Raw genomic sequence first — 19,479 nt, 5'->3', positions numbered from 1 at the left:
TGGTGTGGCAGGGAACTAAAGGGCTGTTTGTTGTTGTGCTGTGCAGTGTGCTCACCTCACACGTGGGGTGGCGGAGCAGGAGGCCCGTGAGACATGAGGGTGTGATTTCTAATGGGTGTTTGGCTGGGATGACAGGTCCTCAGGCAGCCGTGGCTTCCTGTCTGTTGCTCTCTTGTTTTTCTCCCTGCGTAAGATTTTTTTTTTAAATATAAACACACCACAACCTTCACTTCTTCATTTTTCCATCGATTTTTTTTTTTTAATTTTTAAGAGGACAATCCATAATGCTCATGAGCTGATGCCACTGTGATACGTGAACAAATAACCAAGGAAGTAAGAATTAATTGCTTTTAGATGGTCACTATTCAAAGATGCTTATGATGTGACTACTAAAACTTACTAATCTAATCTGAATGTTAACCTTTTTAATGTTTTTACTGAAGAGGCAAAAACCAAACCAAAACCAAAATGCCCCACCAAACCCCCTTGAATGTTTGCGTTCTGCAGTCACATGCTGCATGTTGACAGGGCTGCAAGGTAATAACCATGACCTGCTCTTCCCTCCCTCCCTCTCACCCCCTACTTCCCCCAGTCTAAAACCAGCTTTGGGAAAAGTGAGACAGACGTGTATTTGGTGAAACTTGATCTGCTAGAACAAGTCACGGTTGCCGTGCCCGAGGAAACTGTCTGAGGTTTTTGAGTACGCTAGTTCCACTTCTGTTTGGAGAGGGAGTAGGAATGGAGTAGGGAACTCCAAGAAGTGTGTGCACGGTGTTATTTTTTTTTCTGTATTGTTCTTAATTTTTAAGCAGGTGATTCTCAAAGTTTTCAGGTTGGGGGTCAGCTGGGATGATGGCAGAATAAAAGACGAAAGAGAAGGTTTTGTTAACGGCCTTAGTTTTAACCAAGCAGGGAAAAAATGATTGCCACAATATTTGACATATTTTTTGTCAATCACTTAAAGTAGGATGGATTACAGAAGCTCCATAATGTGGTTTAAATAACAACATATTAAATCACAAAGTTTTCTTCCTTTCCAACCTATCGTGTTGTTGTAACATTCAGAAATAGCAGTGTGTGATTTCTTCAAAACTCCACGCTTTGAATGTGAGAGGCAGAGACCGTGATCTTCTGCATCCAACTTTCTCCCTTCTCTGCTTAGACTGCTCAAAGGCGGCCTCTGGATGAGGCTTTGCCTCCTGCCAGCTGGATGATAAAATAGTTGTGTATAACTAGTATAAATATGATTAGGGAACTCGTTAGTTTAAACACTATTGTAGATAAAGTTCCATAATAAAGCTTAAGTTTGATATTCCTAATGAAAATAAAAGTACCAAGTACTTATGTGGAGCACGTCTGCTGAAGTTTTTTAGATAATAAGTAGAACTTGCTGAATTTTAACACAACTGAAATGCCGGTAAGCAAATAATTGAGCAATATTGATCTGGTGGGGTGATCTGATCGAAGACTGGAAACTCAGAACTCCAAGAACTACTACATTATTTGTATGGTTGTTTTTTTTCTTCTCCTCCTCTTAAATAGGAAATAAGGAGTTGCTCTGGGTAACTACATGTTTACTTTAAAAAACTGTTTACTTTAAAAAACAAAACAGAACAAAAAAAAAAACACCACCAACAAACCAAAACACAACAAAGCAACAAACCCTCCCCCCAACCCAAACACAAAAAAAGAACACTTGGAAAATTGTAAGTGATAAGCTTATCATAGCTTACAGAATAAAACTTGCTGCACAAGTTTCACAAGAAATGCTGTTTAACCTTAGCCTAGGTATGGGCTTATATAATGCAAGAACATGACTTCAAGGGAAATGACTGCTGGAAAATATACAGACACCCACAAAATATTTTATATATATATAAATATTTTTTTCTCTACCTTATCTTACCAAGAGGAAGAGGTAAAACTATCCACAGTGGATTCCTTTTGTGAGTGTGTTGGCAATTCTTCAGTATCAAATGGCCGTGGCTGGGGCCGGGGGTGTGAGCAAATTTTTCTTGATAGGGACGTAGTAATTACTGCCTACTGCAGAAATGTTTATGTTGATAATGTAACAGCAGCTACCCTGAACGATTGGCTATTGTCTGTTTGGTCTTTGCTGCCCTTAAGAGAAAGCGAATATTATGTTTTGGGTCTTAAGCCCACGTTCCTGCCTCATCCTGCTGTTTGGCTACCTTTTTCCTATTTCCCAGGGGGTCGTCTTTTGATAGGAATTGACATGGTTTTTCTTGCTTCCTCCAGAAGGATGCTCTGAGTTATTTTTTATTATTATTTTAAGGAACAGAATGAGGAGATTTCTGGATGCTGAAGCTCAAAACTCCTTCGTGATTGAGAGTTAACTGCCCAAGTACATGTAGTCATAGGCTTTGCCTTTATTTCTATATATTTAATTTGAAACCTTGATAGCTGAAATCAAGTGGTTCTTCCTTGATACTGTTGGGGTATTTTCTGTAATCTATGAAGTCTGCTAAACTGCTTTTGCTGTGTAAATTTCCTACCTACGTTAGTCTTTAAATCAAACAATGTCAACATTTTTTTTCTTTTACAACAGCTCTAATGAGGCTGTTCTGGCATCGTGTACCGGCAGGAGAGCAGGTGATGTTTTTCCTTTTACTGTAGACAGCTGGAATTGAGAGCTGCTGTAAGTAGGACAGTGCAGGATAAACAGCAGGAGCTGAGAGCATTGATCACATGATTGTCTCTTTGGAATATTGGGTTGCTACAGAGACTACAAGCAGACAAATTTAGCACTTTACATCACAAAGCAGTTTTCTCTCATTTAGCTTAAGTTACAGTGGTAGTTGATTCATCAGGAAAAACTCAAAGTGATATTTGGCTTGTAACAATGAATCTATGCTGTTTGTTCACTGAGCAACAAGGTAGCACTAAAACCATACAGATAGGTCAAATTTTATTAAATGAACATTTTGTAACACATTTCAATTTTCAGCTTTGAAAACATCTGGCTTACCAAGACCTTTATAAACGTTTCAGAATGGGGCAGAGCCATAAATTGAAAACTGTTGCTTTGAAATAGACTAATGTCTAGCTATTATCAGTTTTCCAAATACATTCTGGATTCTTATTCTTTATAGCATGTGTGTATTTCCTTGTGAAAGCATAAGCTCAGATAAGTGAGATTTGTATCCTGAATAATGAAAGGCTGGTAAAATACAAGGTGACAGCTTTATTAGTCTCATACGAGTTCAGAAATACAGGAATACAAGTCAATTCTTCTTGTAATATTTCTTATAATTGTTGTATCTGCAGAAATATGCACAATTTTGTGGGTATATAGATGTATCTAAAGTTCTGGTTGCATTCTGAAAGAATCAGCTTTGCTTATATGGTTTTAATATGTAAAAATATATATTTTTGTTTTAACCTTGTTTTTATTGGGATGAAACTAAGCTCAATGATGACAGCAATGACTAAATGTGGAAACCTTTAAGATGAATATAATGTTCTGGCATACAGGTTACTGCAGTTGTATTTGTTTTAGTGCACACAACTTGGTTATGGAATAAACAAATATATTTTTTTAACTTGCTGTTCCAGCAAACATCAAAATATCCTTAGCTATGTGAAAAATATTTTGTAGAGCCTTTGACAGTAGTCATTAATGATGTGCTTTGAACTGGAAGTTTTTCTACTTTGCTATTAGCTATGTTTTTTGCTTTGTGTTATCATCAAAATCAGCTTTCTGCTATATTTACCTTCAGGACCATAGGGAGTTACTCAGAGATGCTTAGAAAAATGTCTGCTGTTCCATCTCTTTGTCAGTAGTTAGAGAAGCATCTGTATTTGGAGATACTATTACTGCATGTTAAGATAGAATACGTAACTTGCTAGAAAAATGTAGATGTGCATTTGGTTAGACCTCTTTGAGCTTTCCCGTTAAGGATATTAATGCCATTGTGTCTGCATGAAGTGCAGACCCTGTGATAGGGGCTGATACAAACCCTGATGTTATGGGGAAACTTGTAGCCAACGGCAAGAAAGGCATGTTTGTGAATTGATTAATGATGATTCAAACTCTTAGCATAGAAAGTCATGCAGCAATATAATGAGTATGTGTGTTAGCATGTTCTTCCTATGCTGTTTAACTCATGCCCTGGCACTTGAAAGAACAAACAAACAAATCAGAACACATACCCCAAAACAAAACAAACAGAAAAACAAAGCTCCTGAACTATTTCAGAATTTGTGTACCTGCCTTTTGATTTTTTCTTCTATTTCTTAAAACAAACAAACAAAGAAAAGAAACAAGGGAAAAATCCCAAAACCACCACGTGTTTTTCCTGGCAACATTTTTTTTTGATGCCACATTAATGTAACGATCTGACTTTAGCATTTTCCTTATCTTCATGTTTTGCTTATTACGGCAAATACATATTTAAATTCCAGTTCTTTTCTAGTCTGAATGACGATTGTGGAGTCTCGTCGTTGAGGATTACGGCACGGTGAGCAGAGATTGAAGACTCCATGTTTAAAATTGCTGGTGAAGCAGTGCAGGTGTGAAGGTGGCTGCGTAGAAAGCTGCTCTTCATTAGCGCACTGCAGTGTTCTGGCTATTCCTGGAAGATGGATGCAGTCACAAAGAACTGTTCTGAACAAGCACTTACAAAGAAAAGGTGGTAGATGGGTTGTCTTGAGGGAGTTGCTTCTGCTTTTCTTCCGTTAGCTCAGAAAGCCTCAAGTGGCTTGGCAGCTTCCCTCTTTCTTCTCCATGATGAAAAGCCTCGAGGCTTGCCTGACAGAGAACAAAGCGTAGAGCGTAGCATAGAACAGAGGATGATGGCAGCGTGTGTTGAGCATGCGGTCAGGTATGGAATTCCTCTAGACTTATTCTTTGGCAGTTGTTTTATTTGCTATTCTCTGCTCATTGCTATAGTGTTATTTTTCAAACAGGTTGGGGGGGGGGTACAGGTGAATAACTGAACACGAAGGGGTTTTCTTTCCCGAAGAACCTATTTAACTGTAAGACTGTGTTTTCCAGCCCAAGAATTTACTAGACAAGGCAACTGTCACCTTTCTAAAAAGAAACTTATTTGATAATATACTGCCTGTAATAGGCTGTAGTGAAGAAGAACTATTTGGAGATGCTTTTATTTGGGCAGTTGCGATGCATCAGTTGGGAGCTGTCAGGTCAATTGATGATGATGATGACTGTTGTCAGCCAGTCATGATATATATTGATTCTTGGTCAAAATGCCCCAAAGGATTCAGGGTGTTGGCCAATGCATTCCAGCTTTTAGCAAACACTTTATAACAATCAGAAATAGTGAACAGTATTAATAAGACTTAAAACTCTTATCTCTGCTGTGTTGGTGCTCCTAAATGAAGTGTTCTGCCTGATTGAAAGGGAAATGGTAGAAAAGTAATTATGCAAGTCATTAGTTCTGGGAGAATAATTTAGCTTTGCAATGTCCATTTTCCTCTTCTAGGAAATGGGAATAGAAAAATACATAGTGAGAATATGGTAAATATTTTGTTGTGATTGCCGGTGCTCTGACTTGGTTAGCCACTCGGATCAACTTGGAAGTAATTTGCAGACAATCTAGGAAAAAATGCGAGAGCTATAAAAACAAAGAAACATTCTCTCTTTGAGGCGTTTGAATGCTTTTTTGACTTTGCTATCAAATGTGGTATAGGGTTTCTTTAATTGCAGGCTTCTTTGTTGCTTCTGATGTTGCTGCAGTCTCCTTGCCTTTCAGCCATAGTGCGGTGCTGACTTGAAGTATGTAATCTAGTGAAGTGTGGATTAGTGAGGTTCTAATGCAGCTAATGTTTGTGAAGCACTTCGAAGACATAAAGCTCTACAGAAGTACTAATGTGGAGAAGGAAAAAAAAAAAAAAAAACAACAGACCTAATTATCTTTTTATCAAGGAGGCATTTTCAGATTTGCTAATGGAGATGCAGAAACCTCATGTATATGTAAATTTCAGTGTGCTTTTCCCCTCCTTCACTTCAGTTTCTCTTAGGTAGAAAAAGAAATTTATTGAAATTGTCCACAGTGGTTTCCATTTCTTTTCACATAGAATTGTAATCTTTTGTCTCTGAAGGATCTCTTTTCTTTTTGATGTTGAAACTCACTGAGTTCTGGTGTGTTCAGATCAAAATTCATACAGAATGTTCAATCTGGTAACACTTCATAACATTTGTATCCAGAGATCGGTTACCAGTGTTGGACACTAGATTTTTAATAGTTAAGGTTTGTAGTTAGGCCTTTAATGAAATCAATTTATATTCAGAGTTGAGGAAGAAAATGATATATTTGAGAATTACGGTTTTGTTTTCAGAATTTTCTGCTTAAAATTTTGTCCTCTGCTCTTCAATATGCACACGTGACAATACTTGATTGTACTGTAGAACTAAAAAAAATAATAATAATATAAAAAAAGTGGAGAATCATAGTACCTTTAAGACAAGCTTTTTAGGAGGGGCATCTGTCTCACCTCTGTGCATGTACGACAAAAGTTCTGAGCATTGTGGTGTAGGTTTTCTTTATACTGCAGTCATGAGACGCTCTGCACAAATTATCTAGTGATCTTCCGAGGTACTTGGAAAAAAAAAAAAAGTCCCCAAATAAAAGCATAGGATGAACTCTGTATTAGTAGGCAGGAAATCACCGATTTTCTGGGTTTGTGTACTTGACTAAATTGTGAAAGCAATTTGCTTATTTACCTCGAAGTGAAATGCTTTTTGACCAACTAAGTGGACTTGCTCAGTTCTGAAGGGGCTCCTGTCATTTTTACTTAATTAGGATTTTTGTCTGCAGTGTGAGCCATTGAGAGCAGGAGAGGAAGTTAGACAAGTGGTGGAATTTAATAGCTTTTGGAAAGGTTTGAGAAAATTTCTCCGGAGCTGAGTTTGAGGTAGCATTGTGTGCTACCAGTGAATCTCTGGAAACTTACAGAACTGGAGAATGTGCAAATGTATCAATAAAAAGAAATACAAACATAATAAAAAGCATACATGTTTATGGGTTTCTTGCTTAGTCCATAAAATAGTCTATGTAGGGGCAGCTAGTAACTTAGAGCTCTGCTTCTACCTTTCCTACCACCTTTCCTCCATTCCTTTGCAAAGAGATTTGGTGTATTTTGGGGTATTTCTGCTTTTTTATTGTAATAATTCGTCCTTGTATTCGTGGTGACTTTTTTTTTCCATAAGCATTAATTTTGTAACACAGGATTGATGGTGTTAAATGGGAAGAAACAGTTCCTGAGCGTGACTAGTTAGACGAAATTTAATGCTGTGTCTGAATTCATAAAATATCAGTTTTGCCTTTGCTAACCTTTAGTTAGGATGACTCGTTTTCAGGAGGTACCACGTGGAAATTTTTCCCTTCAGTTGAGTTTAAGGACAGCAGTATTTCGCTGTGTGTTCCGACTACGAAACAATCACATTCTGTTGTGCATAAAATGACTTCATTGCACCTACCAAAACAAAAATTGAAGGTGATGTGCCTGATTTTTCTGTTAAATTCATACGCAGAATTAGGGAACAATCTGCATTGAGACTTTCAAATCAATTGTAGCGTCGTGGATCTGCTTTCCTCCGGTACAAATAGCGCGCTTGCAGCTTTCATGCTAAAGCTGTTTGAATGATGTCAGTGCCAACAATGGCCACTGTCTTACTTCATTATTTTGTTGGAAACTTCCCTCCTGCTCAATGGGGGGAGGGGAGATGTCTTTTTTGTATTATTTTCTTCTTCTTTTTTTTTTTTTCGATTTGGCTTTTGCATGATGACCTTGAATTTTCCTTGCTACTACTTAGGAGTAGCTGTGCAGTGCAGTGAATTGACATGCTTCTGTTATCATGCTGATGCTTCTCTTTGTCTTGGTTTATCTGAATTCTCTCAGATTATGCTACAGATGTCTGCCCTTTATCTGCGCAATAATGTAGCGTTAACTAGAGACATAGCTTAATCTCATTTAAAGTGTCTTTAAAGAATATGTGCTTTTAACTCTTCCTCATACGAAGCTTCTGCATTGCTATCTGTCACCTGGAGCCAACAGCACCATCCACTATTTCACCTTAAACCACGCAATATTTTGAAAATAAAATTCAATTTGACAAGATGAGTCTTTAACTATTTGCACAGGGATTAAAGTTTAATCAGATTTCTATATAGGAACTTTGTGGTGTTTGCTAACTGTGTGACTTTGCTCGAACTTGAAATCGTCAACAAGATGCTTAGCTCCATCATCCCTGGATTTTGGAAACCACTGTTGTTGAGATGCCTGAGCAGTTTACTTCCTCTGCAGGGAAAACACCGTCCTGAGCTAGATTACTGAATAATTATGCTAAGTAGTGGTCAGTGAGTATGACAGTTCACTTGTATCTCTGCATCCTGGCTCTTTAAGTTATTTAAAAATAAGATAAATAAAACTGAAGAGCAGATCAGTGTAGCACCACAGGCTTGAAGCACCTTGAAAATTGTCATGGTCCAGTCAAGGCCACCCCCTCCAGAGAGGTTTCTGTTGAGTTCTCTTCATGGCCAGCTTTAAGATACTGTAATAAAAAGCGTGATGCTGCATTTCTTTTCTGCCTTCAACTCTGTGGGTTTTCTCATCCTTGAAGTCTTCTAGGTCCCTTACTTTAAATCTGTTGGTAGTCAAGGCCACGTATTTTATACTGTAGTTTTCTTCTCATTGCGGTGACCGCCCTGGTGGCTGCTCTTTGAGTCTTTGGAGTGAGAGTTAGGAAGCCACCTTATCTCTGTTTCCATAAATTGAATGGATTGTGCCAGCTCCAGAAACAATTTTTTTCCTTTTTCAGAAATGCAAAATCTGTTTTTTGTTCCCACTAAAAAGTCTATAGACTAACATTTCACAAAGAGTATGCACGCAGTGCTGGTGTTGATGGGGTCTAATTTTATTCTTGGGGCAGAAAGTGGTGTTGCATTGATGTGGTCTTTTTAGGCTACGGTAGTTCACGGAGTGTCTCGTCCATTTGACCTTGCAAAAATGCACTAGCATCTGCTATTTTGACTCACTTCATTTAGTCTTGTTTCCCTTGACTTGTTTCATTTCTTTTCCTGAGACTGAGCAGGTGCTTGATGCTGCCCTTCTTATAGAAAAGGATTTATTTTCTGTATAGAATTTTATGAAGTATTTCTAAGGTTCTCCTTGACTTTCATTCTTCTGTTACAGAAATGTTGGACCTAATCTAATGTCCAATGTAAACAGCATCTTCTTGCTTTTGCACATCTGTTCCTTTCCTATGGGAATCTATTGGTCTGGCTGACGCTTGAGATGACTTGTAGCTATATAACTTAAAATCGTTGTGCATGTACAACTTTCTTTTAATTATTGAAAAAGTGATTTTTCAGATGGAATTAGGTACTGAAATATACTATTTCTGCAGCGTGCTGGCAGGGTTCTGCTTTTATTTCCTTCCCAATCTCTTCCTGCCCTTTAAAATGGTGAAATACATTTCACACGAGCCATCAAAATGATTTAGATGTGACAGAAAATATTTTCTTAGTTGTACTTGCAGGTGTTTATATTTTTGTAACAAAACACAGCATAGCTGCAAATATTGGGAAGTCTCTGAAGGAGGTAGAAGATTTCATGGAGCTGCTAACTAGTTACTGGCTATGTCAAGCACTATGTAAACCAGGTTTATTTAATTCAGTGTTTTATGAAAGATATATATGTATATATATTTTTCCTGTACAGGGCTGTATTTTTTTCAATCAGTCTAGACTGAGAAGCTGTCAGTGAAGCATCTGATTAGTAAACGTTGATATGTGTTTTGATGACTTGATTAACAATGACTTTTTCTTAAATTGTTCATATCTTCCTGTTTGTAGGCGTGGAAGTTCAGTTTTAGTTACTTGACTGGCTTTAGGAACACAGAGATGAGATTCAATAAAACAAACAAAAGAAGACACCCACCACCAACAAAACCCTGACAACAAAATCCCAATTTCCCAAAGCTGTTGCCTTTCTTTCTGCTTTTAAATAAGCTACTTGTTGGCAAATATTAAATATAAATCTTAAAATATAAATTCTGCTTAGTGAATCTCTGACAGGAGAACCTAGATATGACCTCCTTAAAGTTAATGAATGTTCAGCAATACTTATAGCTTTTTAATAAATACACTATAAAATATTAAGTCACAGTTCCCTTTTAATTGATTTTCAAAAAAAAGTGTTTAAATTTCCTCTAGATGTTAAAATACAAAGTCTCGATCTGAAGAGAAATCTTAGTGTCTCTTATTTTCTTCCTGTTTGATTTTTTTTTGTCTTTAAACTGTAATACATGGTATGTTCCCCAAGGAAACATATATTTAGCATTTAGTTTTTTAGATGGAATGGATTTTTGAGTATTTATTAATGAATGTTTTGGAATGAAATCCCTTCAAAATAGTGAGAAAACTATTAACTTACCGTTGTAAGATCTCTACTTAGGATTTGTGTTTTCTGTCTCCCCAGTGAGCATTTGTCCTGCTCGTTCACCTTTTTCTTACATGGGGATAGCAATGTTTGTACCAGTGTGGAGATCAGTCAGCATCAACCTGTGTACCTGCTTAGTGAAGAACACCTCACCCTCGCCCAGCAGTCTAACAGCCCTTTTCAAGGTAGGTTTTACTGGTCTCTAGTGTGTGTTAAAATCAATCCTTGTAGGTGTTCAGTGTGAGGATTTCTGGTACAGATTTCTGGGAGTGGGAGCAGAGGCATTCTGTTTTGCATTGACTGTGTGTTCTACCCAAACATCTGCTGTCTTGACATAGCCAGTCAGAAGCCAGTTGGATTTTGGATCTTCTGCAGGTGGATGATTTCCATATTCATCTTTTTGTCATGTTGCCCAATAATGTGACTTTACGATACAGTAAACTTTATTTCTGAGTACTGTCCTATGGGTGACTCAAATATTTTGCTTTTTCAACATGCTTTATAACCGCCACATACTTTCCTCAACCTCTCCTTTAGAAATCAATTTCTGACTTGACATACTTTCGCTCTATTCACTCCCCTTTCCCATTTTTATTTGGCTATTCCTTGCCTGTAAATTCCTTTGGTTCCACCAGCAGATGCAGGCTATGCTCTCGAAGACAAAGGAGTGATGGGGCCTGAGTCTGGTTAGTGGGCTGTTTGATCATTCCCTGTCTAAGACACACTTGTGCTGGCTAGAGAAATCACTTCTCCTGCATGACTATGCATTGCCCTTGTTTATTACTGCTCAGTGTCCAAACTTGCTTTCTTTGAATGCAATTTAACAGCAGCTGTGCTTTTCTAATATGGACAAGACTAAACACGAAACAGATTACTTCCTTTTATATATGTAGCATTGTTGTTGTAACTGTACCAAGCAGAATGAAAGGATGGGGAAACTCTGTAACTGTTGGGATTTGAAATGGTCTTCTTTTATCCCACCTGTATATTGCAGAGTCATTGCTAGCCCAGTGGAAAACTTGCTTGTTGCTTGTTTAAACAGATTAATAGGTAATTGTTATTGTGATACCTTGATTCTTACAGTACACATACATTTAACAACGTGTACCTATTGCCTCCAACTTGTGCAGTATAGTAAAATGTGATCAGGGTGTACTTACCAATGGTAAGTTGTTTATTTGGTGTGGCTGAAATAACACTAATGCTGTTCGATTGGGAAGTGTAAATTTTGGTTAGATATAATCTATAATTTACTTGCATTTATTTTTTTTTTTAGTTATTCTAAGTCCCTTTGGATTAAATGGCACACTCACAGGGCAGTCATTCAAGCTTTCTGATTCATCGACAAAAAAGCTTATTGGTGAATGGAAACAGTTCTATCCTGTCACATCTAACTTGAAGGAGGGGTCTGAGGAAAAGCAAGAGGACATGGATTGGGAAGATGATTCTTTAGCTGCTGTTGAAGTCCTTGTTGGTACGTGTTCTCTTCTAATTACTGAAACTGCTTGGTTAGGTCTTCAAAATTCTGCATGTGGAAGTGACCCCATTTTATTCTTTTGCAGCCATTTGCAACAGCTGTTGGTCTTTTTCTATTTAATGACTGGGCCTATCTAAAACGAGTGGCTGCTTAAATTGGGTTTTACAGACCTATTAGATAAGGCATTTTTCTTTGTGCACTGAGAAGCAAGACTGTTTTATATTTAAAACGAAAACACTAGACTGTCACTGTTGGCATCTGAGATGCATCAAAAGCATGTTGTACTGTTTCAGATTCTGTGCAAATTCAAACAGAACAGATGTGCCTTTCAGGGATTTCTTCAAAACCGCAAACCTGAAGAACTTAATGTACTCAGGCACTGCATTTATCTCCTCTTGTTTCTAAAATCTAACCTCCTGGGACACAGTAGTTTTTGTTTGTTGAGCGCTACTGACCTTTGATTTGCCAACTAATGTCATCATTTCTCTGTAGTAAGTGATGCAAGGTTGTATTGCAGTGATGGTTAGAGACTGATGACAGCGATAGGAATATTGTCACTTTTACATGGTACTAAAAGCTATGTCAGTAGTTTGTTTTATAAACCAAAACAATAGACTCGAGTAGTAGTGTGTGTAGGCTGGGGCTGCCTCTGCCTGTAAAAAAAAAAAAAAAAGCCTTTTTCATACATTCAACCAAATCCTCTGTATAAAACAAATCTTAAGGTAATGATGACAACAGATGTGTGTCCACAGTTAGTGATTTAGTAGGCAGAAAGCATAGGTAAGTGATCCTTTTGTTGACTATTTTAAATGTAAACTGTTGGTGAACAACTGTAAAATAAGATTGTTCTTTTTTCAGCTGGCGTGCGAATGGTGTATCCAGCGTGCTTCGTTCTAGTTCCTCAGACAGACATCCCTACTCCTAGTACTGTTGGGGCGTCTCACTGTTCAACTACTTGCTTGGGTGTCCACCAAGTGCCTGCTTCCACACGAGATCCTGCAATGTCTTCAGTAACTCTGACTCCACCGACATCCCCAGAGGAAGTTCAAACAGGTATAGTAAAGTTAGCTTCTACATGTGGGAAATCATTTTAATTGCTGCTGCTTAAAATCTAGCAGTGTTTAGAAAGGTTTCAGATGTTCACTGTACAACTGACTTGTTAACAAAATCACTTTTTTAAGAACTCATGAGTCTGTTGTATAACACCATTTTTATTCTTCATTTTTGGGCAAAATTAACTTAGATGTTTTTTAAATGGGTAAAGTAAGGACTGTTTTTGTATCTGACGCTGTAGTCCAGTACTTTACATTTCTGTGGTCAAGGTCTTTGTGTTGTCCCCCTGCCAATGTGTGTATGTATTTGGAGTAGCTTTATAAACATCATTGTGTATCTTGGTTATTGATAAGCAAGGTGATGTTTTCAGCCTTTTCACAGTCCCAGGAAGCTTCTTTGTACTTGACTTCCTATAGGCTGTGAGCCGTCTGAACCATGTGAGTAATTATTATAGAATACTGCTTTAAGTCAAAGCAGGTAAGGCTCAGTAGTAGTTTCCTACGGCTTTATAAATAGCTCTTTTTGTGTAGAAAAGGGGTATACAAGTGGTTCTTCATAGTTTTTTTTTGTATTTTTTTCCTTCAAATGAACGTAGCAGAAGACCTGGGGGGCTGGGAGGGAAATAAGACACACAGGACAGGGATGACAAAACCACAACAAAAAATGTAAAACCAAAACTAACCAGCAAACAAACAAAACCGTTAAACTTGCTAACAGGTAGTTTTGCTCAAGTTTTCCTGATGTATGAGCAATGTTGTTTTCTCTTTCAGGCCTGTAGTTCCTGGGCAAATAAAGAATAGCTAGCCCAGTTATAACAAACATTTGTGTTTTTTTCTTCCCCTCTACTTGAGGGAGATGTGTTATAATAATCTGCTACTATATGTAAATCTTCTATCTGTTTTTATTGCCTGACATTGAGTTAAGAAGGTACTTTTTTCTGGGATGTTCAACCAGTGTTGGTTGAATTGGATTCATAGTGGTCGTGAGTGTATTATCTCATTGCCTAAAGCTGTTTCCTCTGGTGCTGCTTTTCAGTTGATGCTCAATCTGCCCAGAAATGGGTGAAGTTTTCTTCAGTTTCTGATGGATTTATCTCTGACAGTACTAGCCATCATGGTGGCAAAATACCTAGAAAACTAGCTAATCAAGTGGTGGACAGAGTTTGGCAAGAATGCAATATGAACAGAGCACAGAACAAGTACGTATTCACTTTAGGAAACTAAAAGAAATACCATGTTTTGTATGTGTTGTAGAAAATAAATCTGGTAAAGATGTTATGACTGCTAGTAGAAAGTGTTTTAGTTACGTGTTTTAAAGAAGTTAATTTGGATCCTAACTAGTATGTTGTTTATTTCTCAGTTTAATGTGTTAGCAAAAGTTTGTTCATGATTTCTTTGCTGAATCCTGTGTCACAAAACTGCTCTTGAGGCTTGACAGAAGATAAATGTGTTGATCCCAAATAACTCTCCCAATACTGAATCACAGGCGGAAATATTCTGCTACATCAAATGGCTTGTGTGATGAAGAGACAGCTGACAAGGTAGCATCCTGGGATTTTGTTGAAGCCACGCAGAGGACAAATTGCAATTGTTCAAGGTACAGTAATTGTCAGACCTGTAGTCCAGCAGTGTACACTGAGATTCAAGTGCTCAGGAGAGGGCTCATGATGGCTTCTTTGTGACTAATTAAGCAACAGCTGCTTGTAAGAAAGTCATTAAAAACAAACATACTTGTATGTCGTCCTACATGTCATTTTAGGTCTTGAAACTGCCCAATAAGGTAATGTGGAATTTTTATTCATGTGAATTGTCTGAGTGCACCTAATGGCAGCTCAGTGACAATTTCTGAGGCTTGGTCTGGAATTACGTAGGCCTGTTTAAGGGTAGAAACTACCTCATGGGCAGTAATGGAAAGGGGAAGCCTTACTTATTAAGAACCTGTTCTAGAAGGCTGTGGTGTTAGTCTTAAAAGAAAAAAACTGTCAGTGAACAAGATCATTGTTGCATGGGTGAATGTTGTCTTGAGGAGCATTTACTTTTTGGGAAATACGGCATTCCATGGGCAGGTGCAGTAGTAGTTTGTCCTAAACAAGCTTGTTTAAAATTGTTTAACATAAATGGAAACATTAATGTTTCATTTTTGTACTTACTATAGAATATTTAGGTGACTGAAGTGTTGCAAAGGTGCAAACACTTCTCTGATTTCAATTGGTACACTGATTACCTTGCAATTTGAATATTAGAATATTAAAAAAATTAATGTCTGGAGAGTATAGCATGTTGAAAGAACTACATTTTTCTCCTTCATTGAAATGTTTAAGTTCTCTAGAAATACTAGTGGCATGAGAAGAGCTGGTGGAAGGTGGGGGATTGAATTTCTCCTAAAGGAGAATTTAGGTTTGATAGTGCTAGCTAAGAGAAAACTGTCAATTAACTGGATGAGGTATGTATTAGAAATCTGCAGTTCCCTGAAGAGAAATTGCAAAGACTTTAAACAAACAAACAAAGCCCTTATTGTTCTCTATGCTTTGAATTCTAAGCAGCGAGAAGTGTGCTTGTATGTTTATGGGAGTATAAAGTAAAAATAGATTTTGATACCTCTTACCTTTTATTCTTGCATAATCCTGGTTTTAATGCAAGCTGTGTACTTTGTAACTTTCCTAATAGAACAGCAGAGAATACCTGGGTGCTAAGGATGTACATGCGGTTCAGTAGCTTAATCCTAAGAGTTTCATTTCAGGTTTTGATATTTAATGTCTCTAGTTCTGTTAGATGATCTAGAAAGCTGGCATCTTCAGCTCCAAGCTAAAATGTTTAAGTTCAAGTGCATTTATTGGGGGGGGGGGGGGAGTGGACACACCCCCACCCCACCAAAACCTAACAGTATTAATGCAGCTGAGACATTGACTCTTCCTTGCTAAATTTGCAGGCAAATAGCTGCAAAAGGTATTTTACAACTACAGAATATTTTATAGCTTTGTAGGACTGACAGGTTGACTTCTAAATTCTTGATGTTAATTTTCGACTCTTTAACACAGAGACTTGCAGAACACTATTGGTTAGTATTGATCCTTGAATCCAAGAAGTCATTTGCTAATTCTTATGTTGTTGTACTGATTCAGCAGTGTTGGTAGAAGTTAAAAGCAGCAGCTTGCTCATATGGCTATCTATTTTTGATAACCGAAGACAGTATTTTATAAATGCCTTTGAGGATAATGTGCATTCTGGGCTCATAAGACAGCACTTTGAATCTTTTAAATAGTGTTCTGAAATATTACAATGTTATTCCAGTTCTTAAATTGAGTTATGGTCAGAAGGAGGCAGCTTCACTTCAGAATGGTATCAGACTTCTATAATCACCTGTTTAATGACTTAGAAGCTGATTCTTACGTAATGAAAATGCTGTGATAGACATATTTGAAAGATTAATGTGAAGTATTTTCCCCTATGTTAATTCTGCAGGCACAAAAATCTCAAACCAAGAAATTCAGGTCAACAGGGGCAGGCACCACCTGTGGGCCAGCAACAGCAAGCAGCTCCAAAGCACAAGACAAATGAGAAGCAAGACAAAGGGGATAAGCCACAAAAACGCCCTTTGACTCCTTTTCATCATCGTGTATCTATCAGTGATGATGTTGCCATGGAGGCAGATTCAGCAAGTCAGAGGCTTGTGATGACTGCACCAGACAGTCAAGTGAGATTTTCAAATATCCGAACTAATGATGTAGCAAAGACTCCTCAGATGCATAATGCTGAAATGGCAAATTCACCTCAACCACCACCACTTAGTCCTCACCCATGTGATGTAGTTGATGAAGGGGTAACCAAAGCTCCTTCTTCTCCTCAACATTTCTACCAGATGCCAACGCCAGATCCCTTGGTTCCCACAAAAACAATGGAAGACAGACTTGATGGCTTATCTCAGCCTTTTCCAGCCCAATTTCCTGAAGTTATAGAGCCTACAATGTATGTTGGTACTGCAGTGAATTTGGAGGAAGATGAAGCAGATACTACTTGGAAGTATTATAAAGTTCCAAAGAAAAAGGATGTGGAATTCTTACCACCTCAGCTTCCAAGTGATAAATTGAGAGATGATGCAGTAATACCTGCTGAACAGGAAAACATAACATCAGTTACGGAGTAAGTAATATGCAGTGCTACAGTAATAATGTGAGAAAGCGAGGAAACTGAAAGGCCAAAGGCCTTACTCCTTACAAAGGCAGTTTCTCCTTAGAAACAGTCTTTTCACTTAATGTTGCTCTCATCAGCTCAAGCAGTGTTGCTGAGCGTGAGCCTAACTTTATCTATGTTGTGCATACATAAGAAGACAATACTTGTAATACGCAAGCGTGAAGCACAGTCAAATATGTAGTAAGACTTTCCAGCTTTTCTTCATTAACACTCTGCATTAGCAGATGGTAATGAATATTATTTTTCTACTCTAAAATTACTCTATTACTCTGTAGCCAAATTGTGCCTATTTGGGACTTATGGTCCCAAACAACGATGACAACAAAAACCAAATATATTTCTCATTTATATTCTCATTTAAATACTTTTTTTTTTTTAACTATTTTTAAGACTTACCCTGTTAAAGTGGTACTTTATTTATCCTTTTAGAGATGAAGTTCCTTCTACCTCAGTTCTGCTCTTGTCTTTATTCAGAAGAGCTCTTAAATTTTGAAAGCTGTTTATTTAAATGACTGATGAGAACAGTGAAGGAACTAATCTCTCTTCCTAGAAGACATCAAAGTTAATGTGGGCCATGGCTATTTTCTATTATCAGGAATTTCTCTTGGGAACCTGTAGCATATAAACTGGCATTCTTGCACATGGTGCATTCTCTCTATGATCTGAGATTGCTGTTCAACAGCAAGGGCTTGGTTATCATTCAAAGAAAACAAGTGACTAGTGTGTCTACTCTTAACTGCTCTTGGAACTTAGATTGGATGGGAGATCCTCACTCATTAAATGAAGCTTGTCTACATTGAGAGAGTCAGACTTGTTCCTCGTTAGAACCAAAGCCTTTAAGCTACAGGCAATGTATTTGAGATCTTGAAATTCTTTGCACTTCAGCTGATATGATTGTCATGAAATGAAGTATGTGTAAATTAAGTTAATTTTGTTGTTGCTGTTGAATAAATTGAATTTATTTCTGAAAGCTAGTGTTATCTAGCACCAGGTTTTAAAATGTTCTGCTCTGCTACTGTTTCAATCAGGATAAAAATTGATCACTTTATTGTTTAAGTTTTGATAAACTGTGAAGCTTAGAAGCAAAAGAGGAAAATAGCACTAGTGGTTTTGGTGTTAAAACTTGCATTGATTGAGTCAAAGCAGGGGTAGCTGTTTGAGTTCTGTTTTACTGCAGAATTAATCAATATGGCTTTTCTCTCCCAGTAAAGGCAAAAAAAAAAAAAAAACCACCACTGACAAAAATTAAAAACAAAAACCTACACAAAAACAAAACAAACAAACCCAAACCACTTGGCCCTCTGGGTTGTCTCCTTTGCAGTTGTACTGCTTAAGAAATTCTTTCTGGTGTCCATCTTTTACCTTCCTTCCTTGTGAGGACATCTAGCTTGAAGCAGGAAAGCAGCAGGAGAAGGATGGTAATGGGAAGCAACAGGTGCTGCTGACAGGGCTGTTAATAGCAGGGTAAACTTAACACGATTGGCACTTTGATGCAGAGGTGACAAACTTTGTTTTACGGATGTGATCCGTGGACAAAAAAATGCACTGTGAATGCACCAGGAGTTGCATCTGTCAGTCCAGTTGCTGTCAATTATTTTTGATTCACTTTTTTATATTCAGGTGAAAGGAGACTCTCAGTGTGACCAGTATCACGTTATAGAGTTGTGTCCTGTCCCTCCCCCGGACGTAGTGTGCTTAATTTGTGTTGGAAGAGTTGAAGCAGCTACTCACAGGACTGGAACTTTGTGTGGATTTTGTTTAATTCCTAGCAGTGGAAAGCCACTGGTAGCAGTTGCGTTGAATTTGCTGTGTAGGAAAGCTGTGAGCAGAAATGAATATCCTGTAGCTGTTGGTCTGTTCTCATACTCGCGTTCTTAGCCTTATCTGTCGTGTTAATGTTGCTGAAGTGTTTGCATTAGCTAATGAATCTCAGCTTTTTCAAGATGTGCATTTATGGGATTGTAGCATTTTTTTCCTCTTGAATTGATTTCAGCCAGCCAAAGATAAGCTCTACTTCAGGTTTCTCTTTTTCTATTCAAGAAATGATTGTTCCTTGTATGGGCTACAGTTTGATTTAACAATTCACTGAAATTTACTGAGAGTGTGTGTATGTATGTTACACATTCTTCCACCAGAGCATCTTGCTATTAATTTCTCTTTTTTGCTGATCAAAAAAATAATACCAAAAGTGAGCAGCAATTTCTGTGTGTCTTCCCTGGTGTTTGATTCCTTGTTCCTAGAAAGTTGTTGTCTATCTCTTCCTTCCACCCCCATGTTAATTTTTATGGGACTTGGAAAAGAGGAAGACTTCAGCTCTTATCAAGTGCTGCTCCA

General features: G+C 37.7%; 1 protein-coding gene across 2 annotated transcripts in view; it reads left to right on the top strand.

Annotated features, from left to right (window-relative positions):
- MED13 (mediator complex subunit 13) overlaps positions 1-19,479 on the top strand; it is a 55,365-nt gene that overhangs the window by 17,014 nt on the left and 18,872 nt on the right. Inside the window, exons 4-10 of one of the 2 annotated variants that reach the window (XM_068656298.1) lie at positions 10,465-10,610; positions 11,061-11,111; positions 11,702-11,899; positions 12,761-12,955; positions 13,991-14,153; positions 14,441-14,551; positions 16,417-17,094. In XM_068656298.1, coding sequence (XP_068512399.1) covers positions 10,465-10,610; positions 11,061-11,111; positions 11,702-11,899; positions 12,761-12,955; positions 13,991-14,153; positions 14,441-14,551; positions 16,417-17,094 — 1,542 coding nt within the window. The remainder of the gene's footprint in view (positions 1-10,464; positions 10,611-11,060; positions 11,112-11,701; positions 11,900-12,760; positions 12,956-13,990; positions 14,154-14,440; positions 14,552-16,416; positions 17,095-19,479) is intronic. The other variant, XM_068656299.1, reaches the window with a different exon arrangement.

This window comes from Anas acuta, chromosome 19 (assembly GCF_963932015.1).
Source record: "Anas acuta chromosome 19, bAnaAcu1.1, whole genome shotgun sequence".
Taxonomy (NCBI): Eukaryota; Metazoa; Chordata; class Aves; order Anseriformes; family Anatidae; genus Anas; species Anas acuta.
The sequence above is the reverse complement of the archived record's forward strand: the minus strand, read 5'-3'. Positions and strand labels throughout refer to the sequence as shown.